The following is a 27,873-nucleotide window of genomic DNA, read 5'->3' as shown; positions in this document are numbered from 1 at the left end:
AGGGCTCACTCTTGCCAAAATCTGTCCAGAATAAGCCCAATGCGTTTCTATGGACATAATATGCAGATCTAAGCTTGTCGCCTGCCTTCCCGCCTTTGGGACAAAGACTCCCATTGTTAGGGCGGAGACATGAGCATCTCGTCATTATATACAGATCTCTGGTTTCAGCTTCATCCTCTCTAAATAAAAACAATTCAAGTGTGTATTTGGGAAACCCGCAACTTCGGTAGTGCGCGTGGCAATAGGTCTAGCTGACTGAGTTGTGGCTGTCAGTGATAAGCCTCTAAAATATGTGTGAAGATAATGTGTCTTGAGTATAATTAAACATGTTGCACAAGAAGAATGGGAAGGGTGTGTGGCAAAGATATGGTGCGTCACTCTCGATAATGAATGCACTCAGCTCTCCAGAATGCGCTCAGCTGTCTCCCACTAATTATTGCGTATTCATTGTGTGAATTGTTTGCCCTTTGGTTGTTTATTTTTGATCAATTCTCCATTACATAGGTCACCAGTAGGCCTAGTAAATATAAAGTTAATCCCCGTCATTTGGTTACATTCATTTCTGTTAATGCATGTATTAATACTTCTTATGGCTTGGGGGCAGTATTTTGACGTCTGGATGAGAAGCATGCCCAAAGTAAACTGCCTGTTACTCAGGCCCAGAAAATAGGATATGCATATAATTGGTAGATTTGGATAGAAAACACTCAAAAGTTTCCAAAACTGTTAAAATAATGTCTGTGAGTATAACATAACTGATATGGCAGGCGAAAACCTGAAGAAAATCCATCCAGGAAGTGGGATTTTTTTGATGTGGGTATTTTCAATTGAATGCCTATAGAGTATCTATTGGGTTAGGACCCAGATTGCAGTTCCTATGGCTTCCACTAGATGTCAACAGTCTTTAGACATTGTTTCAGGCTTGTTTTCTGAAAAATGAAGAAGGATGAGACCTTTCTCTCAGTGGACTGAGGAAGAATGTAGAGCTGGTTTGCGCGCGTGACCGATTGCGCACCTTTCGTTGTTTTTCTTTTCTATTGAATACACTATTGTCCGGTTGAAATATTATCGATTATTTAGACAATTGACAACCTGAGGATTAATTATAAACATCGTTTGACATGTTTCGACAAACTTTACCAGTACTATTAGGATGTATTCGTCTGCATGTTTTGACTGCCTTGGAGCCAGTGGATTACTGAACAAAACGCACAAACAAAGTTCTTGGCATATAAAGAGGGACTTTATCGAACAAAACAAACATGTATTGTGTAGCTGGGACTCTTGTGACTGCAACCATATGAAGATCTTCAAAGGTAAGTGATTAATTTTATCGCTATTTCTGACTTTTGTCATTCCTTTACTTGGTTGTAAAATGTTTGTATGCTTTTGTAAGCGTGGCGCTGTCCTCAGATAATTGCATGGTATGCTTTCGCCGTAAAGCCTTTGTGAAATCTGACAAAGCGGCTGGATTAACAAGAAGTTAATCTTTAAACCGATGTATAACACTTGTATTTTTTATGAATGTTTATTATGACTATTTCTATATTTTGAATTTGGCGCTCTGCTTTTTCACCGGATGTGGTCGAGGTGGGTCGCTAGCGGAACGTCTGCACCAGAAAGGTTAATTACAGTGATTTACCATTCTCATTCTTGGACTGGAAACGTTGTTGCGGAGATCACAACATGCCACACTTGTGAGAAACAAGTTTTGGTTCATTTCATAACCATTACGAGTTTCAGACATTTTTTCATTGTCTTTTGTTTGGAGTACTCCATGAGAGCAATGAGCATGTGTCTGGTTTCTCTTTCCTAATAACGTTGAGGGAGCACACAGCAGTAGACCTACCTGGCCTTCTGCGTGCAAAAGTAGGAAAGTGCCCCTTTGGCAATGTTTGAATTCTGATTGTCATAAGTCACAACGTTCACCACTAATAAGCTGAGCTTCTCAGTAATTTTTTCTTCACCTCACACAGTAAGTCAACAATGTCTGTTTTTTTTAACATCCATTGGGGATGATAGTTCCTCAGAATTTGAAAGCTCGTTCCAACATCAATAACCAAATCAAGGTTTATTTGTCACATGCGCCGAATACAACAAGTGTGGACTTTACCGTGAAATGATTACTTACAAGCCCTTAATTAACAGCGCAGTTCAAGAAGAGTTAAGAATATATTTACCAAGTAGACTAAAATAAAAGTAATAAGAAAAAGTAACACAATAAGAATAACGAGGCTATATACAGGGGGCACCGGTACAGAGTCAGTGAGCGTGGGTACAGGTTAGTTGAGGTAATTTGTACATGTATCAAATCAAATGTTATTGGTCACATGCAGATGTTAACGCGAGTGTAGCGAAATATCTAACAATTTCACAACAACTACCTTATTCATTAGTTTACACTTGTGTGTATGAGAATATGTACATATAAATATATGGATGAGCGATGACCGTGCGGTATAGGCAAGATGCAGTAGATGGTATAGAGTACAGTATATACATATGAGATGAGTAATTTAGGGTATGTAAACATTATATAAAGTGGCATTGTTTGAAGTGACTAGTGACATATTTATTACATCCAATTTGTAATTATTAAAGTGGCTAGAGATTTGAGTCAGTATGTTGGCAGCAGCCACTCAATTTTAGTGATGGCTGTTTAACAGTCTGATGGCCTTGAGATAGAAGCTGTTTTTCAGTTTCTCTGTCCCAGCTTTGATGCACTGGTACTGACCTCGCCTTCTGGATGATAGCGGGGTGAACAGGCAGTGGCTCGGGTGGTTGATGTCCTTGATGATCTTTTTGGCCTTCCTGTGACATCAGGTGGTGTAGGTGTCCTGGAGGGCAGGGAGTTTGCCACCGGTGATGCGTTGTGCAGACCTCACTACCCTCTGGAGAGCCTTATGGTTGTGGGCGGAGCAGTTGCCATACCAGGCGGTGATACAGCCCGACAGGATGCTCTCGATTGTGCATCTGTAAAAGTTGGTGAGTGTTTTTGGTGACAAGCCAAATTTCTTCAGCCTTCTGCGGTTGAAGAGGTGCTGCTGCGCCTTCTTCACCACGCGGTCTGTGTGGGTGGACCATTTCAGTTTGTCCGTGACGTGTACGCCGAGGAACTAAAAACTTTCCACATTCTACACTACTGTCCCGTTGATGTGGATAGGGGGGTGCTCCCTCTGCTGTTTCCCGAAGTCCACGATCATCACCTTTGTTTTGTTGACGATGAGTGTGAGGTTATTTTCCTGACACCACACTCCGAGGGCCCTCATCTCCTCCCCGTAGGCCGTCTCGTCGTTGTTGGTAATCAAGCCTACCACTGTAGTGTCGTCTGCAAACTTGATGATTGAGTTAGAGGCGTGCATGGCCATGCAGTCATGGGTGAACAGGGAGTACAGGAGAGGGTTGAGAAAGCACACTTGTGTGGCCCCAGTGTTGAGGATCAGCGGAGTGGAGTTGTTGTTTCCTACCCTCACCACCTGGGGGCGGCCCGTTAGAATGTCCAGTACTCAGTTGCACAGGGCGGGGTCGAGACCCAGGTTAATTACGAGTTTGGAGGGTCCTACGGTGTTAAATGCTGAGCTGTAATCGATGAACAGCATTCTTACATATGTATTCCTCTTGTCCAGATGGGTTAGGGCAGTGTGCAGTGTGATTGCGATTGTGTCATCTGTGGACCTATTGGGGCGGTAAGCAAATTGGAGTAGGTCTAGGGTGTCAAGTAGGGTGGAGGTGATATGATCCTTGACTAGTCTCTCAAAGCACTTCATGATGACGGAAGTGAGTGCTACGGGGCGATAGTCATTTAGCTCAGTTTCCTTAGCTTTCTTGGGAACAGGAACAATGGTGGCCCTCTTGAAGCATGTGGGAACAGCAGACTGGGATAAGGATTGATTGAATATATCCGTAAACACACCATCCAGCTGGTCTGCACATGCTCTGAGGACACTGCTAGGGATGCCGTCTGGGCCGGCAACCTTGCAAGGGTTAACACGTTTAAATGTTTTACTCACGTTTGCTGCTGTGAAGGAGAGCCCGCAGGTTTTGGTAGCGGGCCTTGTCAGTGGCACTGTATTGTCCTCAAAGCGAGCAAAGAACTTGTTTAGTTTGTCTGGCAACAAGACGTCAGTGTCCGTGACGGGGCTGGCTTTCTTTTTGTAATCCGTGATTGACTGTTGACCCTGCCACATACGTCTCGTGTCTGAGCAGTTGAATTGCGACTCTACTTTGTCTCTATACTGAAGCTTAGCTTGTTTGATTGCCTTGGGAGGGAATAGCTACACTGTTTGTATTCGGTCATGTTTCCAGTCGCCTTGCCATGATTAAAAGCAGTGGTTTGCGCTTTCAGTTTTGCGCGAATGCTGCCATCAATCCACGGTTTCTAGTTGGAGAAGGATTTAATAGTCACCGTGGGTACAACATCACCGATTCACTTGCTAATAAACTCGCTCACCGAATCAGCGTATACATCATGTTGTCTGAGGCTATCTGGAACATATCACAGTCCACGTGATCGAAGCAATCTTGAAGCGTGGATCGGACCAGTGCTGAACAGACCTGAGCACGGGCGTTTCCTGTTTTAGTTTCTGTCTATAGGCTGGGAGCAACAAAATGGAGTCATGGTCAGATTTGCCGAAAGGAGGGCGAGGGAGGGCTTTCTATGCGTCGCGGAAGTTAGAGTAGCAATGATCCAGAATGCTGCCAGCCCGGGTTGCGCATTCGATATACTGCAAAAATGTAGGGAACCTTGTTTTCAGATTAGCTTTGTTAAAATCTCCAGCTACAAAAAATGAAGCCTCAGGATATGTGGTTTCCAATTTACATAGAGTCCAATGAAGTTATTTTAGGGCCGTCGAGGTAACGACTCGTTAAGTTTGCTTGCATTAAAGTCCCCGGGACTAGGAGCACCGCTTCTGGGTGAGCATTTTCTTCTTTGCTTATGGCCTTATAGAGTTGGTTGAGAGTGGTCTTAGTGCTTCGTTCTGTGGTGGTAAATAGATGGCTACGAATAATATAGATGAGAACTCTCTTGGTAGATAGTGTGGTCTACAGCTTATCATAAGGTACTCTACCTCAGGCGAGCAATACCTTCGAGACTTCTTTAATATTAAACATTGCGCACCAGCGGTTACTGACAAATAGACACACACCCCTCGTCTTGCCCTGCAGTAGCGTTTCTGTTCCGCCAGTACACGGAAAACCCCGCTAGCTCTATATTGTCCGTATCGTCCTTCAGCCACGTCTCGGTGAAACATAAGATGCTACAGTTTTTGAGTTCCCGCTGGTAGGATAATCTTAATCGTAAGTCATCAATTTCATTTTCCAATGATTGCACGTTAGCAAAAAGAATAGATGGCAGTGGGAGTTTACTCACTCGCCTACGGATTTTCAGAAGGCTGCCTGATCTGCGGCCCCTTTTCCTGAGTATTTTCTTCATGCAAAAGGCGTGGATCTGGGCCTGTTCCAGTGAAAGCAGGATATGCTTCTCGTCGGACTCATTAAAGGAAAAAGTTTATTCCAGTCCGCGGTGAGTAATCGCTGTTCTGATATCCAGAAGTTATTTTCGGTCAGAAGAGACGGTAGCAGCAACATTATGTACACAATAAGTTAAAAAATAAGTTACACAAAACAAAATAGCACAGTTGGTTGGGAGAATGTAAAACGTCAGCCATGTTGTTCTGTGCCATATTCTTCTTCACCAAGCCTTGGTGTGAAAGAGCAAAACAGCATGATCTGTTGATTCCCTATATCCAGTGAAAACAACATAAAAAACCGGCGGTTTGTCCCAAGCTCACTGTCTCGTCAATAGGCTACTTGATACAATGTTGCAAGTTTGCTGGCAACAGCTTCAGGTCGACCCAGTTGATGATTTGATAGAATGTTGTACTTCACTAGCAATAGCTCAAGTCAAGACAGAAAGAAAGGGAGGCAGACAGGCGGAGTAGAGAGATGATTGTGAAATATTTTCAAACTGTTTTTACTTGTCGGCTTTAGGCCTATGTATTTTACTTAGTTGATGATTAAGTTATAGGGTTACTTCTGCATTGGCCTATAGGCTATATCTGAGTTCTATGCGCTCGTTTCTTTAGCTGCCAATGGATAATCGTGTATCAATGTGTCCAAATGGCAGAGGCTGGTGCTCTCGCCATAGTTGAATTTTAACTTTTAGAATTGTATCGTTTTACTTCAGATTTTTATGATTAACCATTTGACAATGATTTTGAGAAACAAAAATTGTATTATTGAAATGAAACTGGCACGCAGATTGGTAGTAATGGTAGGATAAATTGAAAGCTTCCCCAACTTGAAACTCACAAAATTCCTATGGCACGCAAGCGTGCACACATATGGAGGTTCCGTGAAAAAAACGTGCCTGCTTATGGAAATCAAAGGCCCATCGAACTGATTAGTTCTGGCGCCGGCGCTGGGCCTGCTCCGATTGGAGGTATTGTGTTTAAAATATGGCTCGATGGGAAGAATGAGAGCCTATCATGAGAGTGTACTCTAGGCAGTCAGGAAAAAGAGTGCTCGTAAAAAATGAGCTGAACCTATTTAATGGGGGCCTATAAAAAACAGGCGGGTGGCCCTGCAAATAGATGCTCGAAATGCGATCTTTGGTAATGCCTTTTTTTCTCCCTAATGCAATTCACTTTATATGTGCATTTTCTGAAAATTGCTTTTTCTGGGGGCCTGCCCGAGGACACACACTCGCTTGTATTGGTGTTGCTACGTTAAATGGGACAATATGGAGTGATTGGCTGATGTGTGTTGGGGGGTAAATGCATCTTTGCTCAAGTGCTGTGACCCTGAAACTGCAGTGCGTAACTCGCTGTAATCTTCGCTCCCTTCCCTCTTTGAGAGAGATATCATACTTTCGCAGCAGCTGTCTGAAACTCTGTCTGAAAAGCACTGCAATTATTAAGTAGGGTGGATCTGGTGTACAGTTTTGTTCTAAGAGCAGTACCATATTTGATGTTTAGAACACCATTTCAAAGTCTGAATGTTACAATTTTCATTTTAAAATAAGAGGCCTATTATAATCATAGACTATGCTCCAATGCTACGACGATGCTCAGCAATTTTGTATGGAGCAGAAACCGTTTCTAAAGACTACATGAGGGAGAAAGGTATAGACAGACTCCCCTATAATTCTGCATCGTATCATTTTCACTTCACTTAGCACAAGATTGCACATCTGCATGCAAGTGAGCTCTGGGAGGCGTGAATGAGCAGTAAAGGCTCATTAGAAGAAACTTACACCTGCCTCAGGCACATGTGCTGCTCAGCTATGGATAGAAACACACATACTGTAAAGTCACACTTGGGGAAGAACAGAGTCTATGCAGAAGTCTTGTGCTGCAAAAGGTGTTGTCGTTCTAAAGAGGTAGATGTGTTAGCGAGGCATCGCTTTGAAATGAAGCCTCGCAAGTTCAACACCTATGGAGCTCGAATGCTAGTTTCCTTCAAATGCAATTGCCTAAATAGGTTATCTTAGCTATGTGTGTACATGCTTTGGTATAATTGCTCAAATCCAGTACAGTGATCATAAATTATAAATTGTCATCTACGGCTGTTACTTATTCACACAACAGTTTTTGTTGTATTTCATTGTATTAAAAAAGGGATGAATTATCCTAATTACAGATATTATCAAATACAGTTGCATTTTACAATGGAGACCAGAATGATCTGTTTCATCTTTAAAAAAAATGTTGAATGAAAACATATACATTTCAGTTTTTAATGTTTTTTTTTGGTCCTGTGCAGTTGTAAATCAAACAAATACGTGTGAACACCAAACATTTTTTTTTATATGAACTTATTTTATAAGAAATACTGAATTGTGCTAGGGTGCCAATACTGTATATTTGACAGCATCTGTAATTAAGAATTATTTTGCTATGCATCCACCTTCAACAATAAAGTATAACGGAGGCATGTTACAAATCAGTTTGCGTGTGTGTGAGTGTGCATATGTTCCTCCCTCCTCTCTGTGTGTGTCCTGTGTGTGTTACGCGTATGTGTGTGTGTGTGTGCGTTCTATGGTAGTCTAACCTTAACAGAAGTTTCGGGCAGGTAGTGCGGGTTGCGGAGCTTGGTGGTGATGTAGAAACGGAAGTCCGGGGCATACTCGATAGTGGAGTCTCCCAGGCGGATGCAGATGGCACCGCCCTGCTTGAAGGTCTGCTTCAGCAGCAGGGGCTCCAGAATGGCATCCAGCTCCTCACCAATGTTCTCCAGGAGCACTGAGAAACAACAGGGCTTTGTTCAATAATACTGAGCAGATAAATGAGTGCAAAACGGATTAGAACAAAATACACTGCTCAAAAAAATAAAGGGAACACTAAAACAACACAATGTAACTCCAAGTCAATCACACTTCTGTGAAATCAAACTGTCCACTTAGGAAGCAACACTGATTGACAATACATTTCACATGCTGTTGTGCAAATGGACTAGACAACAGGTGGAAATTATAGGCAATTAGCAAGACACCCCCAATGAAGGAGTGGTTCTGCAGGTGGGGACCACAGACCACTTCTCAGTTCCTATGCTTCCTGGCTGATGTTTTGGTCACTTTTGAATGCTGGCGGTGCTTTCACTCTAGTGGTAGCATGAGACGGAGTCTACAACCCACACAAGTGGCTCAGGTAGTGCAGCTCATCCAGGAAGGCACATCAATGCGAGCTGTGGCAAGAAGGTTTGCTGTGTCTGTCAGCGTAGTGTGCAGAGCATGGAGGCGCTACCAGGAGACAGGCCAGTACATCAGGAGACGTGGAGGAGGCCATAGGAGGGCAACCACCCAGCAGCAGGACCGCTACCTCTGCCTTTGTGCAAGGAGGAGCAGGAGAAGCACTGCCAGAGCCCTGCAAAATGACCTCCAGCAGGCCACAAATGTGCATGTGTCTGCTCAAACGGGCAGAAACAGACTCCATGAGGGTGGTATGAGGGCCCGACGTCCACAGGTGGGGGTTGTGCTTACAGCCCAACACCGTGCAGGACGTTTGGCATTCGTCAGAGAACACCAAGATTGGCAAATTCACCACTGGCGCCCTGTGCTCTTCACAGATGAAAGCAGGTTCACACTGAGCACGTGACAGATGTGACAGAGTCTGGAGACGCCGTGGAGAACGTTCTGCTGCCTGCAACATCCTCCAGCATGACCGGTTTGGCGGTGGGTCAGTCATGGTGTGGGGTGGCATTTCTTTGGGGGGCCGCACAGCCCTCCATGTGCTCGCCAGAGGTAGCCTGACTGCCATTAGGTACCGAGATGAGATCCTCAGACCCCTTGTGAGACCATATGCTGGTGTGGTTGGCCCTGGGTTCCTCCTAATGCAAGACAATGCTAGACCTCATGTGGCTGGAGTGTGTCAGCAGTTCCTGCAAGAGGAAGGCATTGATGCTATGGACTGGCCCGCCCGTTCCCCAGACCTGAATCCAATTGAGCACATCTGGGACATCATGTCTTGCTCCATCCACCAACACCACGTTGCACCACAGACTGTCCAGGAGTTGGCGGATGCTTTAGTCCAGGTCTGGGAGGAGATCCCTCAGGAGACCATCCGCCACTTCATCAGGAGCATGCCCAGGCGTTGTAGGGAGGTCATACAGGCACGTGGAGGTCACACACACTACTGAGCCTCATTTTGACTTGTTTTAAGGGCATTACATCAAAGTTGGATCAGCCTGTAGTGTGGTTTACCACTTTAATTTTGAGTGTGACTCCAAATCCAGACCTCCATGGGTTGATAAATTGGATTTCCATTGATTATTTTTGTGTGATTTTGTTGTCAGCACATTCAACTATGTAAAGAAAAAAGTATTTAATACGATTATTTATTTCATTCAGATCTAGGATGTGTTGTTTAAGTGTTCCCTTTATTTTTTTGAGCAGTATATGTAAAAACATACAAATTTTACCCTCTGGGAAGAGTGTTGTGTTTGCAACTTTTAGTTGTAAAATGGTTTATTTCCAGGTTAGACCACCCTTGGCAAATTATAGACTACTCTGTAATACACCTGCTCTGAGCTGATACCCCTGAAATAACATAATAAGAATAGTCAACTTTGACCCCCCTTCCAACATCCTCTGGTTAGCACCGTGACACTCCATTATAGGACCCTTAAGGACCATGGTACTACACTTCCTAGCAGACAATTACTAGTCATTAGTTATGTCATACAGAAACTTTTGTTCCAATGTCTTAATCATTCCACTGGGGATGCCTATTTGTTTTCTGCACTTTGCCTTTGGATAGGCTATCGTAGATGTGATTAAGAGACAAAATGCATTTTCTCATAATAATAATAATAATGAGTTGAAGAGAGAGATATAGAATGGCCATTTACAGTGAAATACATGTATGGAAAGCAATATAGCGGAGGCGAACATAACACACGGTTCTGTTTCTCTCTAGACTATTTGTCCTATTTGTACCCTTTGAATTGATATGTAGGCTACGTGTGTCTTTTTAAAATTGATGTAGTTTTGTCCTCGAGCCGTTCTTGTCTATTAAAGTTCTGTATTATGTCATGTTTCATGTTTTGTGTGGACCCCAGGAAGAGTAGCTGCTGCTTTCGCAACAGCTAATGGGGATCCAAATAAAATACCAAAAAATATCAATACCAAGTACAAGGACACAGCACTTGTAAATGCTGTTCCTGTAAGTACATATTGGCCTGACAGCTAACCCGAGTTGGGCTTTGTTTTTATATTTGTGCTTTGTATCGCTCGCACAGTCTTATGCCGCGAAAAGAGCTACTGGATTGGTAAAAGCTTGTTTGTTTGTTATTGTGAACAATTGAATCATACAGATGAAAACCATATGAATCATTATAAAAAGTATGAGGAAAAAATGACATTTGATGTGGTATACACATCCCCCCAATTTAAAAAGAAATATTTAACAATATTAGCATTTTCTTTTAAGCAGATATGGTTCTACATTTTCTACGCAGTTTTGTAAAACTAATAAATACTGAGGGCACAACAGTCAAGTCTATACGATGGCAGTGGGAATTGAGGCAATGCAAATCCACCTCAGGGCTAAAACTCAAGGTCATTAAGGGACGTTTTGAACAAAGAGAGATCAACAGAAACAACCAACAAACATGTTAATCTAAAAAAGATTGCGTCCATCTACTCACAAAGATGATAGTCAGCTTCCATCTTCCCGCAAAGAGACATGGATTTAACCAAGGGTTTAACCAACACACTTAGTTGAACACACATCTAATTTGTTATGTACAGTAGCACATATAAATTGAATCTATTTCTATGCAGTAGCCTATGTTTACTCATCCCAAGGGTCCTGGGGGTGTAGATGTAAATGTATCTAAAACTGTAAGTATCATTAATAAAACTCTCGCCCTTAAGAATAGAGAAACAAAGGCCCACCACCACATAACATTTCTGTGTTCTCTGATCCTGAAAACAGATTCACATCTGTATCTGTTATTGTGGTGAAAGGAGACCCCTTCAGGTGACCAGGAGTACTGCACCAACCAGAGGCTAGTGGTTTTAGTCTGGCATCCAAACTCATGTGCTCAGTTTAACCATAGTTCCACTTCACAATATGGTTTGGATTCCAGGCTATGGGAGATCACCTGGTGTGCCAAACTGGATGCAGTTCTCCAGGGTGCGCACAAAGTCTCCGTCGCTCAGTTTGATGATGTGCAGACTGTTGGCCTTCTCCATGTTCTTTACCCACTTGTTTGCCTGGCCCTGGGGGTCGATCATCAGGGGCCACCGTCGGGCATTGCTGCACACACACACACACACACACACACACACACACACACACACACACACAGAGAGAGCAGTTAGGCACAATTGATACATGACACACGCACACAGGCACACACACACTGGGAGGACAGTGTGGCCAGGGCTCGAAATGAAAGGGGACGAAAAAAAATTATGCCTGGGACGGTTCAAAACAGATGTTGGGACAGTTGCGGGACGATAAGACAGAAAAATATATAACAGTGGTTCGATACTAAAATGTTTAAACACAAAGACAAGGTTGAAACAAGTAATATTTCCAACAATTGTTTACAGATAGATAATTTCACTTATAATTCACTGTATCACAATTCCAGTGGGTCAGAAGTTTACATACACCACGTAGACTATGCCTTTAACTAGCTTGGACAATTCTGGAAATTATGTCATGCTTTAGAAGCTTCTGATAGGCTAATTGACATCCATTGAGTCAATTGGAGGTGTACCTGTGGATGTATTTCAAGGCCTACCTTCAAACTCAGTGCCTCTTTGCTTGACATCATGGGAAAATCTAATGAAATCAGCCAAGACCTCAGAAAAAAAATTGGAGACCTCCACAAGTCTGGTTCATCTTGGGGAGCAATTTCCAAACGCCTGAAGGTACCACGTTCATCTGTACAAACAATAGTACGCAAGTATAAACACCATGGGACCACGCAGCCGTCATTCCGCTCTGGAAGGAGACGCGTTATGAATCCTAGAGATGAACGTAGTTTGGTGCGAAAAGTGCAAATCAATCCCAGAACAACAGCAAAGGACCATGTGAAGATGCTGGAGGAAACAGGTACAAAAGTATCTATATCCACAGTAAAACCTGTCCTATATCGACATAACCTGAAGGCCGCTCAGCAAGGAAGAAGCCACTGCTCCAAAACCGCCATAAAAAAGCTAGACCACAGTTTGCAACTGCACATGGGGACAAAGATTATACTTTTTGGAGAAATGTCCTCTGGTCTGATGAAACATAATGACAATCGTTATGTTTGGAGGAAAAAAGGGGAGGCTTGCAAGCCGAAGAACACCATCCCAACCGTGAAGCACGGCGGTGGCACAATCATGTTGTGGGGGTGCTTTGTTGCAGGAGGGACTGGTGCACTTCACAAAATCATGAGGAAGGAAAATTATGTGGATATATTGAAGCAACATCTCAAGACATCAGTCAGGAAGTTAAAGCTTGGTCGCAAATGGGTCTTCCAAATGGACATTGACCCCAAGCATACTTCTAAAGTTGTGGCAAAATGGCTTAAGGACAACAAAGTCAAGGTATTGGAGTGGCCATCACAAAGCCCTGACCTCAATCCTAACATTTGTGGGCAGAAGTGAAAAAGCATGTGCGAGCAAGGAAGCCTACAAACCTGCCACAATAAGTTGGCCAACTTATTGTGGGATGCTTGTGGAAGGCTACCCAAAACATTTGACCCAAGTTAAACAATTTAAAGGCAATGCTACCAAATACTAATTGAGTGTATGTAAACTTCTGACCCACTGGGAATGTGATGAAAGATATAAAAGCTGAAATAAATCATTCTCTCTACTATTATTCTGACATTTCACATTCTTAAAATAAAGTGGTGCTCCTAACTGATCTATGACAGGGATTTCTTACTAGGATTAAATGTCAGGAATTGTGAAAAACTGAGTTTAAACGTATTTGGCTAAGGTGTATGTAAACTTCCGACTTCAACTGTAGCTTAAAAGTTGATAAACTATGAATAATTCACATTACAAACGCAGCAATGTGTTCACTCGTCTGGGCCATATGTGTGAATGTTCCAAGATGCTATTACTGGACAACACCATTCTCAAACGCACATCTGATGCCAGCATTTCTTATAATGCGACAGAGATTGATATTCAGCCTAATGGTATAGACTTAGAAAGAAGGAATATCTGAAGATGAAACAATAGGATTTTGCCTTATGGCCTTTGGACAGAATAAATGCTGGTTTCAGTGGCATACAGTACCAGGAAATCTTAGCTTTTTGCCTATGGTCGGATTTTGGCTGTAGGCTATTAAAAGCAAGGTAAGAGAGGCTATGTAAAATGTCCAGGTTTCAAACAATGATTATAGCTGGCTAGGCATTGCATATGCAATTATTTAGGTTATGGAAATGTATAATATTAGAATATCATTCCAATGTTGGGCAAATAGGCCTATTAGAATGCACATTTTACTCTCTCCCAGACTGTCTGCGGCCCGCCAGCCAGGAGTTGAGGTTTCGTGTGTCGAGAGTTGCTGTGGCATTTGCAGTATCTGTAGGCTATGGCTAGCTACTATGGTATTCAAGAGAATATGGTTGTCTCCCTGACCTGCACCGAATGCACACTGTAAAATGTGCAAAGTCTTTCTGCCTCGCGCTGCAACGCTGCCTGGCTTGGGGCTGTGCGTGCGTACATAAAGAGCTGAAACGGAAGGCTATTGAACAGAGACTTTGTCCTTGTGTTCCTTGGCTATTTACATAGTTTTGTTCACAAGCTAGGTTGTTTGTCAATGTTTGAGTTCCAACTGCTAGGGAAGAGAAACAAGGCAGATACTAGTCAGACTCTCAATCTCACAGGCACAAACATGACTGAAGTCGCATTACCACGGTAACCTCCCACCCTTAAAGGGGAAGGTGAAAATGTCTGTCTCATCTGTAATATTTTGGTTAAAAGACTCAGGTCACAGAAAATAGTAATGAAACAATAAACCACGTTACATTTTACTAGTAATAGATTTATTGTTATAGAAACATCACAAAGCACGCTCATCCGTTTTTTTGTATTTTGTTGGTGTAATTTTAGTGCAAATCTTTGTTTGGGACGGTTCAAGTTAAGTTTGGGACAGCTGAAATTGCACTTCGGGACAGTGAGGAAAATAGTTAGTTGCGAGCCCCGAGTGTGGCTCTGCCTAGGTAGTCAAAAGGAGAGACCTATGGTTCTTGCATTAAGTAACAGAACATGGTGAGTGGGATTGAAACGTAGGTAGGTAGCCTAGCGGTGAGTGTTGGGCCAGCAACCCAAAGGTCGCTGGTTCGAATCCCCGAGCCAACTAGGTGAAAAATCTGTCGATGTGCTATTGAGCAAGGTTGTTGGCATACAATGGCTGCCATGTATCACCAGAGGGGGTTGCTAAAAGTACGCTAAGTGGTGGCTGAGGTAATATGTTTGCTTAGGTTGTGGACTTACGAGATGATGATGCCATTGTCTACAGAAAAGCTGTCCGATGGCAGCCCGGCGATGGTCCAACTGCGGATCTTGACCGGCTCTCCCAGCGAGTTCATCAGGGACATGTTGCTGGAGCACGGGATGTCTCTGCTCTTACACAGCTCCATCCACTCCTCGGTCTGAGCCTGGAATGCACATACAAATAGACATGGGAGCACACCATCCCACGAGCACAGATCAAAAAGGAATAATTTCATATCGTCAGCTCATGAAAAAAAATATTTTAAATCACAAACATTTCCCACAATCGCAACAATGTTTTGATCAGTGTCATCTATTTTTTCATGACGGCTCATGTTTGTTGTTAAAAATACTTGCGTGAGAGGATGCGGGGGTAGCAATAATAACGTATTTTAAGGGAGACTCTTTAATGCAGTTCCTTTTGAGCATCATAGAAAAGCATACAAGTTAAATTTTTAAACTATCTGGCGTCTTCTCGTCTTTGTCACATCAAAGCTCTTAGTGTTGACTGAGGCCCACTGCATCAAAACACACACAGGCAAACATGCACATGAGACGTAAACACTCTCTCAAGTGCTCACTGACATGCAAACTGATTCTATGTCCCTGTATGTAACTTTTTTAATTTGTACAGTATCTACATGTGCTGTATACTGTATTTCTTTATGTCCCTCTATGTGCCAGCATGTTCATATACGCACCTGTATATCCATTTATGTCTGAGTTTTTACCTGTATGTCACTGTAACTCTATGTGCAAGTACGACCTGTTGCGCATTAGCACCGGGGATCCAATATCACTCTTTACATCATTGTATTTCATTGTTGGAGTCAATTCTATTTAATATCCTGGCAGTTGAATAGAACATGGAATTTCTCTCCAGGAATTATTTTCAATTCCTGTATTGACTGGATAATGTCATGAAAGAGGATATCCTTTGTATGTCTCTACCTTGTATTTACCTATTTTAACCAGTATGTCTATTCTGAGCCTGTATATCTGTGTGTGTACCTACGGTATGTACCAGTCTTTCATGATGCCTGTGTGTAGCACCACTGTGTACCTACCTGTCTATAGCTGGAGGTGAATGCCCCCAGGTAGGCTACGATGGCTGACGAAATGAGGATGTCCCCTGTCAGGTTGGTGTAGAGGTCCCCAAGGTTAAAGGCTGTCTCGCTCCAGCGAGTCTTCTCGCCACCCAGCCCACCAATCAGCTGCTCAGCTCTCTCCAGCTTCTTGCTGCACAATTTCACCTAGAGGTTGAGAAGGGAAGGACAGGGCTGAGGATTTGTAACATTACCCGTCCGTGTCGCGTTCAGTAGTCACTAAATGGGAAAACGTTTTTAAATAGTTTGGGTAGAACCTTCACCGTTTCAAAACGGCTCTTGTTTTGTCTGTACTGAACATGAACATGGCCCTTTTTAAATAATGCAGAGGCAGAGGCTACCACTCCATAAAAATGCAATTATCATCTTGTTTTGATTGAATGATTGAAGGCAGGCTTTACCAACAATTTATCTTATAAGGACACTCAACAATGACACTCAATATCATTCCAAACATTTGTTCATAGAAGTTACTTTTGGAAGAGATTTGAAAAAATAACAGTTCAATCTTATTGTCGATTGATGGCTATTTAATTCTCCCGTTTTAGCTTAGTATGGTTACTTTTCATGTTGAGAAAGTTTAAATGAAAATAGATAAAACTATATTAGAGTACTTGCATCTACTCCGATCGCCTGGGATAGCCCCTATATGATTGTAGGTCTTTTGGTGTTCAAAAGGTACCCTTCCCCAAATCTGTGCCTCGACACAATCCTGTCTCGGAGCTCTACGGACAATTCCTTTGACCTCATGGCTTGGTTTCTGCTCTGACATGCACTGTTAACTGTGGGACCTTATATAGACAGGTGTGTGCGCCTTTCCAAATCATGTCCAGTCAATTGAATTTACCACAGGTGGACTCCAACCAAGATGTAGTAACATTTGAAGGATAATCAATGGAAACAGGATGCACTTGAGCTACATTTAGAGACTCATAGCAAAGCGTCTGAATACTTATGTAATTACAAAAATACAAAAAATTGTGGCAGCCGGGCGCATGCACGCTGACTTCGGTCGCCAGCTGTACGGTGTTTCCTCCGACACACTGGTGTGGCTGGCTTCCGGGTTAAGCGAGCAGTGTGTCAAGAAGCAGTGCAGCTTAGTAAGGTCGTGTTTGGGAGGACGCATGGCTCTCGCCCTTCACATCTCCCGAGTCCGTATGGGAGTTGCAGGGATGGGACAAGACTGTAACTACCAATTGGATATCCCAAAAAAGGGGAAAAAACTACCAAAATAATATATAGATATATACAGTACCAGTCAAAAGTTAGATACGGGAGTGGCGCAGTGGTCTAAGGCTGTGCCACGAGAGATTCTGGGTTTGAGTCCAGGCTCTGTCGCAGCGTCGTCCGGGTTAGGGGAGGGTTTGGCCGGCAGTGATGTCCTTGTCCCATCGCGCACTAGCGACTCCTGTGGTGGGCCGAGCGCAGTGCACGCTAACACCATGTGTACAGTGTTTCCTCCGACACAGTGGTACGGTTGGCTTCCGGGTTAAGTTGGCATTGTGTCAAGAAGCAGTGCGGCTTGGTTGGGTTGTATTTCGGAGGAGGCACGGCTCTTGACCATCGCCTCTCCTGAGTCCGTACGGGAGTTGCTTTGAGGAGACAAGACTGTTGTACCAATTGGATACAACAAAATTGGGGAGAAAAAGGTGTAAAAAAAAAAAATCTACATTGTACATATGGAATCATGTAGTAAGCAAAAAAAAGTGTTAAACAAAACAAAATATATTTTAGATTCTTCAAAGTAGCCACCCTTTGCCTTGATGACAGCTTTGCACACTCTTGGCATTCTCCAACCAGCTTCAACTGGAATGGTTTTCCAAAAGTCTTGAAGGAGTTCCCATATATGCTGAGCACTTGTTGGCTGCCTTTCCTTCACTCTGCGGTCCAACTCATCCCAAACCATCTCAATTGGGTTGAGGTCGGGTGATTGTGGAGGCCAGGTCATCTGATGCAGCACTCCATCACTCTTCTTCTTGGTCAAATAGCCCTTACACAGCCCTGAGGTGTGTTGGGTCATTGTTATTTTGAAAAACAAATGATGGGATATCACCGACAGTGTCACCAGCAAAGCACCATCACACCATCCCCTACATGCTTCACGGTGGGAACCACATATGCACATGTCATCCATTCACCTATTCTGCGTCTTACAAAGACACAGTGGTTGGAACCAAAAATCTTAAATTTGGACTCAGGAGACCAAAGGACAGATTTCCACCGGTCTAATATCCATTTCTCTTGTTTCTTGACCCAAGCAAGGGTCTTCTTATTGGTGTCCTTTAGTAGTGTTTTTTTGTTCTTGCAGCAATTCGACCATGAAGGCCTGATTCATGCAGTCTCCTCTGAACGGTTGATGCTGAGATATGTGTTACTTGAACTCTGTGAAGCATTTATTTGGGCTGCAATTTCTGAGGCTGGTAACTCTAATGAACTTATCCTCTGCAGAAGAGGTAACTCTGGGTCTTCTTTTCCTTTGGTGGTCCTCATGAGAGCCAGTTTCATCATAGCGCTTGATGGTTTTTGCGACAGAACTTAAACAAACTTCCAAAGATCTTGAAATGTTCTGCATTGACTGGCCTTCATGTCTTAAAACCTCTCTGGGATATGTGGGATTCAAATTCAAATTCCTTAAACATACAAGTATTATACACCATTTTAAAGCTTAACTTCTTGTTAATCCAGCCACAGTGTCTGATTTCAAAAAGGCTTTACGGCGAAAGCATACCATATGATTATGTTAGGTCAGCGCCTAGTCACAAAACAACATACAGCCATTTTCCAGCCAAAGAGAGGAGTCACAAAAAGCAGAAATAGAGATAAAATTAATCACTAACCTTTGATGATCTTCATCAGATGGCACTCATAGGACTTCCTGTTACACAATACATGTATGTTTTGTTCGATAAAGTTCATATTCATATCCAAAAATCTCAGTTTACATTGGCGCGTTATGTTCAATAATGTTTGCCTCTGAAACATCCAGTGATTTTGCAGTGAGCCACATCAATTTACAGAAATACTCATCATAAACGTTGATATAAGATACAAGTGTTTAACATAGAATTAAAGATACACTTCTCCTTAATGCAACCGCTGTGTCAGATTTCAAAAAAGCTTTACGGCAAAAGCACACCATGTGATAATCTGAGTACAGCACTCAGACACCAAAACAAGCCATACAGATACCCGCCATGTTGTGGAGTCAACAAAACTCAGAAATAGCGTTATAAATATTCACTTACCTTTGATGATCTTCATCGGAATGCACTCCCAGGAATCCCAGTTCCACAATAAATGTTTGTTTTGTTTCGATAAAGTCCATATTTATGTCCAAATACCTCTTTTTTGTTCACGCATTCAGTTCACTATTCCAAATGCAGAAGGCACATGCACTAGATACAGACGAAAAGTCAAAAAAGTTGTATTACAGTTTGTAGAAATATGTCAAACGATGTATAGAATCAATCGTTAGGATGTTTTTATCATAAATCTTCAATAATATTCCAACCGGACAATTCCTTTGTCTTCAGAAATGAAAAGGAACTCAACTCGCTCTCACGGCCGCCCAAAAGACTGAGCTCATGCCACTTTTCCAGACACCTGATTCCAATAGCTCTTATTCTCTCCCCATTCACAGTAGAAGCCTGAAACAACATTCTAAAGACTGTTGACATCTAGTTGAAGCCTTAGGAAGTGCAATATCACCCCACAGACACTGTATATTGGATAGGCAATCACTTGAAAAACTACAAACCTCAGATTTCCCACTTCATGGTTGAATTTTTCTCAGGTTTTTGCCTGCCATATGAGTTCTGTTATACTCATAGACATCATTTAAACAGTTTTAGAAACGTCAGAGTGTTTTCTATCCAAATCTACTAATAATATGCATATCCTAGCTTATAACAGAGAACAGAACTGAAATGGCAGGTGAAACCCCAAGGACAACCCCCCCCAATACATTTTTTTTATCCTATCACTGATTGCAATGCTTGGCACTTTTATAATAGGGCGAAATCGTGCCCAATTGCAGTTCCTAGGGCTTCCACTAGAAGTCAACAGTCTTTAGAAAGAGTTTCAGGCTGGTTTTTGGAAAAATGAGCCAGAAATTTTTGTTTTTCTAGGTGGCTCCCATTTCAGCTGTAGTGTTTCAAAGCGCGTAAATGAGAGCGCATTCTTTGGTATTTTTCTCCGGTAAAGACAATAACAATTTTTCGTCATAAATTTTATAGTTTATTTGCGTATTAGGGTACCTATTGTTTGATTATAAACGTTGATTGACTTGTTTGGATAAGTTTATTGGTAAAGTTTGGGATTCATTTTGTATGCATTTTGAAGGAGGGAAACCGAGTGGATTATTGACTGAAGCGCGCCAGCTAAACTGAGTTCTTATGGATAGAAGGACATTATCGAACAAAAGGACCATTTGTAATGTAACTGGGACCTTTTGGAGTGCCAACAGAAGATCTTCAAAGGTAAGGCATATATTATATCGCTATTTCTGACTTTCGTGTTGCAACTCCCTGGTTGAAAATGATTTGTTATGCATTTGTGTGCTGGGCACTGTCCTCAGATAATCGCATGGTTTGCTTTCACCGTAAAGCCTTTTTGAAATCTGACACGGCGGCTGGATTAACCTCTATGGGCTAGGTGGGACGCTTGCGTCCCACCTACTCAACAGCCAGTTGAACCCTGTGGCGCGTTATTCTAATACCTTAGATATGATATTACTTCAATTTTTCAAAAATATGACTATTTTACACCATTTTAAAGATAAGACTCTCGTTAATCTAACCACACTGTCCGATTTCAAAAAGGCTTTACAACGAAAGAAAAACATTAGATTATGTCAGCAGAGTACCGAGCCAGAAATAATCAGACACCCATTTTTCAAGCTAGGATATAATGTCACATAAACCCAAACCACAGCTAAATGTAGCACTAACCTTTGATGATCTTCATCAGATGACAACCCTAGGACATTATGTTATACAATACATGCATGTTTTGTTCAATCAAGTTCATATTTATATCAAAAACCAGCTTTTTACATTAGCATGTGACTAGCATGTGACTAGCATTCCCACCGAACACTGCCGGTGAATTTACTAAATTACTCACGATAAACGTTCACAAAAAGCATAACAATTATTTTAAGAAGTATAGATACAGAACTCCTCTATGCACTCGATATGTCCAATTTTAAAATAGCTTTTCGGTGAAAGCACATTTTGCAATATTCTCAGTAGATAGCCCGGCATCACAGGGCTAGCTATTTAGACACCCAGCAGGTTTAGCACTCATCAAAGTCAGATTTACTATAAGAAAAATGTTATTACCTTTGTTGTCTTCGTCAGAATGCACTCCCAGGACTTCTACTTCAATAACAAATGTTGGTTTGGTCCAAAATAATCCATCGTTATATCCAAACAGCGGCGTTTTGTTCGTGCGTTCTAGACACTATCCTAAAGGGTAACTAAGGGTGACGAGCATGGCGCAATTCGTGACAAAAGAATTCTAAATATTCCATTACCGTACTTCGAAGCATGTCAACCGCTGTTTAAAATCAATTTTTATGCAATTTTTCTCATAAAAAAGCGATAATATTCCGACCGGGAATCTGCGTTTAGATAAACAGACAAAGGAAAACAAAGCATTCGGTCGAAGCGGGCACGCGCCTAAGCCCATAGTACTCTGAGTGGCCACTTGCCAAAAGCGATAAAGTGTTTCAGCCAGAGCCTGCCTCGATATCGTTCAACGTTTTCCCGGGCTCTGAGACCCTATGGAAGACGTAGGAAGTGTCACGTTATTGCACAGATCCTGAGTCTTCAATAAAAAGAGCCAAGGTGAAACACTACTTCTCAGATAGGCCACTTCCTGCTTGAAATCTTCTCAGGTTTTGGCCTGCCATAGGAGTTCTGTTATACTCACAGACACCATTCAAACAGTTTTTAGAAACTTTAGGGTGTTTTCTATCCAAAGCCAATAATTATATGCATATTCTAGTTACTGGGCAGGAGTAGTAACCAGATTAAATCGGGTACGTTTTTTATCCAGCCGTGTCAATACTGCCCCCTAGCCCTAACAGGTTAACAACAAGTTAAGCTTTATTTTGATGTATTGCACTTGTGATTTCATGAAAGTTAATATTTATAGTAATTTAATTTGAATTTGGCGCTCTGCAATTTCACCGGAAATTGTCGAAATGGGACGGTAGCGTCCCACTAATCCGTAAGAAGTTAATGGATGTAATACTACAACAAATACATTTGTATTTTGGTCATAAACCATTATGTACATATTTGAAAGAAAGTAGATAGCTGCTAACCAGACCTGATTCTCTAGGTCAGCCTTCTTGTTCTTGTTGGCCTCCAGTGTCTGCTGCAGCTTTGCCAGTTTGTCCTGGACCTCTTTGAGGGCAGCCTGTTTTTTACGCAGGCTCTCCATGGCCACCTTCAGCTCCCCCTCGGCCTGAGCTAGCTTCTCCTTCTTAGGGGCCACCACTTTGGCCACTCTGAGCGAGAGGAGGAGAGAATATATATAGGTTGGGGTTCCATTCAGGAAATGTAACTTAACATTTTCTAATAATAACCACCAAGGCTTCTTTCAATTTACTTCAATAAAACAACTCAGTATCCTTGTGAGATTCAAGAATAGACTATATTGTACTGTACTATTCAATGCGATCACAATTATTCTTACAGATTACAGCTCTACACGTTACTCACTTGTCGTAGGATTCCATGGCGCGCACCCACTTGCACAGCCCCTCGGCGGCCGTGGAGGCGGTACGGATCTTCTCAGGGACAAAGTCTGGGTTGGTGATGTACTGTTTGCGGATAATGGCGATGAGGTGGGGTGGGATGTTTTCCTTGTCGTACTCGTGAAGGCTCTGAAGAAACTTCATGTCTCCAAGGAGCTTCTTGGCCGGGCCCCAGAAGTCCTCCACCTTCTTGCCGGAGCCCGAGGGGTCAGGGATGCGGTCCGGCTTCAGGCCCTTCAGGATGCAGATGGCCTCCATCACCAGCTTGACCGCCGGTGGAGGGCTCTTCATGGACTTGACCACTGTGATGTCCTAGACAAAGGAGCAAACAATCACAGTCACCAAGGGCTGAACTTTGTTTGGGCGTTGGCACATTTTTGGGCGCATTTCATGTTTATGAGAGATTTAGGCTATGCCAAAGTGTTGTGCACATGATTCTCAAGTTAGGATTTGGTCCTTTCAGCATCATCTTTATATAAAGTTATACATTGACTTAGCTGCATCCCAGATCTCTATACGCTTTAGCAAACTCTTCTGACCGGCTTGACAAAGAATGAATACAACAGAGATAAAGTGGCTGAACCACAAACTTATCTGGAGACAGGCCATCATTGATTGGGCCTAACATTTATATACAAAGAAGAATAAATATACTGAATATAGTTAAATGGCAATTGGAAAAATATCCTGCATTATTTTGGAAGGGGGGTGGGCAAAGGCTGAATTCTGAGAGGGGTTGGGATAAAGCAGAAGACAAGTCCATTGGAGATTGCTTTACGTTGACTTTATAGTCCAATATCCCAATCGTTTTCCAACCTGGTTGGTTAGTGTGTCCAGAGCGGACAGGGCTGACTCCAGGATGGGCATGGCGATGGCCAGGTCGGCATCGCACTCATCCTTGATGGCCTTGGCCGCCATGGCCTGTTCGTTGGCCACCGCCTCATCCACCTTCACCACCTTCTCCGTCTTGGCAACCTCCACCGACTCGTGCTCAATCACCACCATCATCTCATCCACCTCCTTGCTGGCCACACGCAGCTGCGGCTGCAGGGCCTCCAGTTCCACCTGCATGGTGGCTACCTGGGCGGCTGCAGACTCCAGCTTCTCCAAGCCCACTTCATAGCGGCGCTTCAGTTTCATTACTTCTCTGTGGATGCAGAGAGTGTTGGGTGTTTCAACTTAATTATGTCAGTTTAATGGGTAGTAATATATTCATAACCACTGGCATAATATCAAAATCTCTTGCATCTATATTAAAAATTACTAACATTGACTCAGATCTGTTTGGTGCTCTCTTGCCAACAACCACAGGTGTTGGCTACACAACACAAATAGATCAGGGACCAGGCTATAAATGAATGTAAAAGCCACATATTTGGGGGGGAAAAGATGTTGACTGTTTCTCAATCCAAAGGCAGCTGCCTGTTGGCTACCTTCCTCAAAGGGAAGAGTCCTTGTGGACTGAGAAACAGCCTTCTTGTTTTGACTGTTTCTTACGCTCTCTTCTTCTCCAACAGGGCCTTGAAGGTGGAGATGAGCTCCAGGTAGGAGGTGGGCGTGACATAGTTATGGCGCTGCAGCTCGGACAGGAAACAGGCCGACAGCTCGATGGTGGACGTGTGGAAGCTCTTGCACATGTTAATGCAGCCCATCCGCGACTCGTCCGTCATCTCGATGTCCTCCAGGAACCGTGAGGCCACCGCCTGCAGCGCGTCCTCCGGCCAGCTCTGGAAGGAGAGAGTATAGGGTGAAGTTGCCCCTAGATAAGCTGATCTTACATTAGTTTTGCAAGGTTAGGATTGGAGAGGGGAAGCTGATACTAGATCAGAGTAAATGAAAAGCCTGAATGAGTTCCATAATTATATACAGTACCAGTCAAAAGTTTGGACACACCTACTCAATCCAGGGTTTTTCTTTATTTTTTACATTGTAAAATAATAGTGAAGACAAAAAAACTATGAAATAACACATGGAATCATGTAATAAGCAAAAAAGTGTTAAACAAATCAAAATAACTATGTTTAATTGTTAACAATTAAATTAATCATGTAACAATTAACTCATTAGTAATTTGGGCTCCACGGAAGAAAATGTTTAAAGAGTTACCATCTCCCAAATTAAACTCTGGAAGATAAGTTATATATCGATAACAGTCACTTATTAATAATTACCTCATATCAGTCTAATTCTGAACAGTCTTGGATCTGCAAGAACCCCGACCTTTGCTCATCATTCAGTACCACACAAATTGATTTAATTATTTATTTACTAAGTAATTAAATAATAACAGAGAATACACATACACACTTACATTAGACAAAAGGCTCCAGTGGACTGACAATATATGACGGCTTAATACACAGAGACAGAGAAGGGGGTTGGGAAAATAGAGACAGAGAAAAAGGGACATTTATCGCGGATACATTATAGGACTGTCTTCACATTAATCATATAAACACAGCAAAAAAGAAACGTCCCTTTTTCAGGACCCTGTCTTTCAAAGATAGTTCGTAAAAAAAGTGCTCTTCACTGACGAGTCGTGGATTTGTCTCACCAGGGGTGATAGTCGGGTTCGCGTTTATCGTCGAAGGAATGATCATTACACAGAGGCCTGTACTCTGGAGCGGGATAGATTTGGAGGTGGAGGGTCCGTCATGGTCTGGGGTGGTGTGTCACAGCATCATCGAACTGAGTTTGTTGTCATTGCAGGCAATCTCAACGCTGTGCGTTACAGGGAAGACATCCTCCTCCCTCATGTTGTACCCTTCCTGCAGGCTCATCCTGACATTACCCTCCAGCATGACAATGCCACCAGCCATAGTGCTCGTTCTGTGCGTGATTTCCTGCAAGACAGGAATGTCAGTGTTTCTGCCATGGCCAGCGAAGAGCCCGGATCTCAATCCCAGTGAGCACGTCTGGGACCTGTTGGATCGGAGGGCAAGTTCCCCCATAAATGTCCGGGAACTTGCAGGTGCAAGTTAGTCACGTCTGTGGAACTTGATCAGTTTATGTCTCAGTTGTTGAATCACGTTATGTTCATACATGTTAAGTTTGCTGAAAATAAACGCAGAGTTTATTTTTATTTATTTTTGCTGAGTTTACCTTGCACACTAACCGCCGCACGTTTTGGTAAGAAATAATGAATGTATTTACGTGTTGAATGTTTTCCTTTCATCGTGTATCTCTGTTGGACCCAGGCCTCCGTGAAAAGGGTTCCGTTGGGCCTTCTCCCAAATTAAGTGTAAGTCTCTGATTGTCCACCAGAGGTCACAATGTCCTTCTTATTTGTCTGTGGCTTCAATGCCTTGCCCTGTAGCCTTAAGCAGAACTAACAGGAAGGTGTTTTACGTTCACCTGTTCTGGAAGAGTGGTACTCTGAAGACAGCTAATCAGCCGTGTCAATGATCCCCAGGTGGATGGCGAGAGCAGTGTAGTCGATGATGGTTTGATGAGAGTACCAGGATGGTCCTACTTAAATTCACTTTTTTAGTTACAATACTTAGAACAGCTACTCAGCCGTAACATGATTGTTAGAGAGGCTACTATGTCGTCTTCACCTCGTGTTGATTTTCAGGGTCGTAACCAATGGAGACCTACGCTGCAGCTTGAGTCCTTCTGGTCGGTGAAGTTATCTTCTTCACCTCATGTTGAGATTAAACATTTCAACCATTTAAGACATGTCACTCTCGCCTCATATGTCCTGGTCTGATATGTTAATTATTAGTCATTTTAACCTGTTATGGCTAGGGGGCAGTATTTTCACAGCCGGATAAAAAGAGTACCCGATTTAATCTGATTATTACTCCTGCCCAGAAACTAGAATTTGCATATAGCTTTGGATAGAAAACACTCCAAAGTTTCTAAAACTGTTTGAATGGTGTCTGTGAGTATAACAGAACTCATTTGGCAGGCCAAAACCTGAGAAGATTCCATGCAGGAAGTGGCCTGTCTGACAATTTCTTGCCTTTCTTGATTATCTCTATCCATTACAGAGGATCTCTGCTGTTACGTGACACTTCCTACGGCTCCCATGGGCTCTCAGAAGGCGGCAAAAAGCTGAATCGTGGCTTTGCAGGCTCTGGTTGAAAAAAAGTAGCGCGTTTGGGTAGTGGCTGGTTACAGTACTGTGAGACTCAGGCGCGTGCCCGCGTCGACCCCATGCTATGTTTTCTTTTGTCTGTTTACCTAAACGCAGATTCCCGGTCGGAATATTATTGCTTTTTTACGAGAAAAATGGCATAAAAATTGATTTTAAACAGCGGTTGACATGCTTCGAAGTACGGTAATGGAATATTTAGAAATCTTTTGTCACGAATTGCGCCATGCTCGTGACCCTTATTTACACTTCGGATAGTGTCTTGAACGCACAAACAAAACGCCGCTATTTGGATATAACGATGGATTATTTTGGACCAAACCAACATTTGTTATTGAAGTAGCAGTCCTGGGAGTGCATTCTGACGAAGACAACAAAGGTAATCAAACTTTTGTAATAGTAAATCGGAGTTTGGTCAGGGCTAAACTTGGTCGGTGTCTAAATGGCTAGCCGTGATGGCTGGGCTATCTACTGAGAATATTGCAAAATGTGCTTTCACCGAAAAGCTATTTTAAAATCGGACATATCGAGTGCAGAGGTGTTCCCATATTTATTCATCCTGACCCATCCATCAGTTCGTGGTGGAGGCTGATGCTTCGGATGTCGGAGTGGGGGCTGTCCTGTACCAGCGTTCCACCCTGGACCTCAAGTTACATCCCTGCGCCTTCTTCTCCCATCGCCTCAACGTCATGGAGAGGAATTACGATGTGGGGAATTGTGAGCTTCTCGCAGTGAAGATGGCGTTGGAAGAGTGGAGACACTGCTTAGAGGGGACGGAATATCTGTTCATTGTGTGGACGGATCACAAGAACCTGGAATATCTTCGCACCGCAAGATAGGTGGGCCCTGCTTTTCACCCGGTTTAACTTCTTATGGATGGTGGCAGTATTGAGTCGCTTGGATGACTGACGTGCCCAGAGTAAACTGCCTCCTACTCCCTCCCAGAAACTAAGAT

The 27,873-nt window shown here is 42.8% G+C and overlaps 1 protein-coding gene across 1 annotated transcript in view; it reads right to left on the bottom strand.

The window, feature by feature from the left end:
* The window catches only part of dnah7 (dynein, axonemal, heavy chain 7), a 278,292-nt gene that overhangs the window by 111,351 nt on the left and 139,068 nt on the right, over positions 1-27,873 (bottom strand). Inside the window, 8 exon segments of the mRNA XM_045707381.1 lie at positions 8,053-8,243; positions 11,605-11,759; positions 14,951-15,114; positions 16,018-16,203; positions 22,393-22,573; positions 22,788-23,134; positions 23,639-23,969; positions 24,320-24,549. Coding sequence (XP_045563337.1) covers positions 8,053-8,243; positions 11,605-11,759; positions 14,951-15,114; positions 16,018-16,203; positions 22,393-22,573; positions 22,788-23,134; positions 23,639-23,969; positions 24,320-24,549 — 1,785 coding nt within the window.

The sequence above is a fragment of the Salmo salar genome, chromosome ssa25, assembly GCF_905237065.1.
Source record: "Salmo salar chromosome ssa25, Ssal_v3.1, whole genome shotgun sequence".
Classification (NCBI taxonomy): domain Eukaryota; kingdom Metazoa; phylum Chordata; class Actinopteri; order Salmoniformes; family Salmonidae; genus Salmo; species Salmo salar.
Note: the sequence above shows the minus strand (reverse complement) of the source record. Positions and strands in the feature narration are given on the sequence as shown.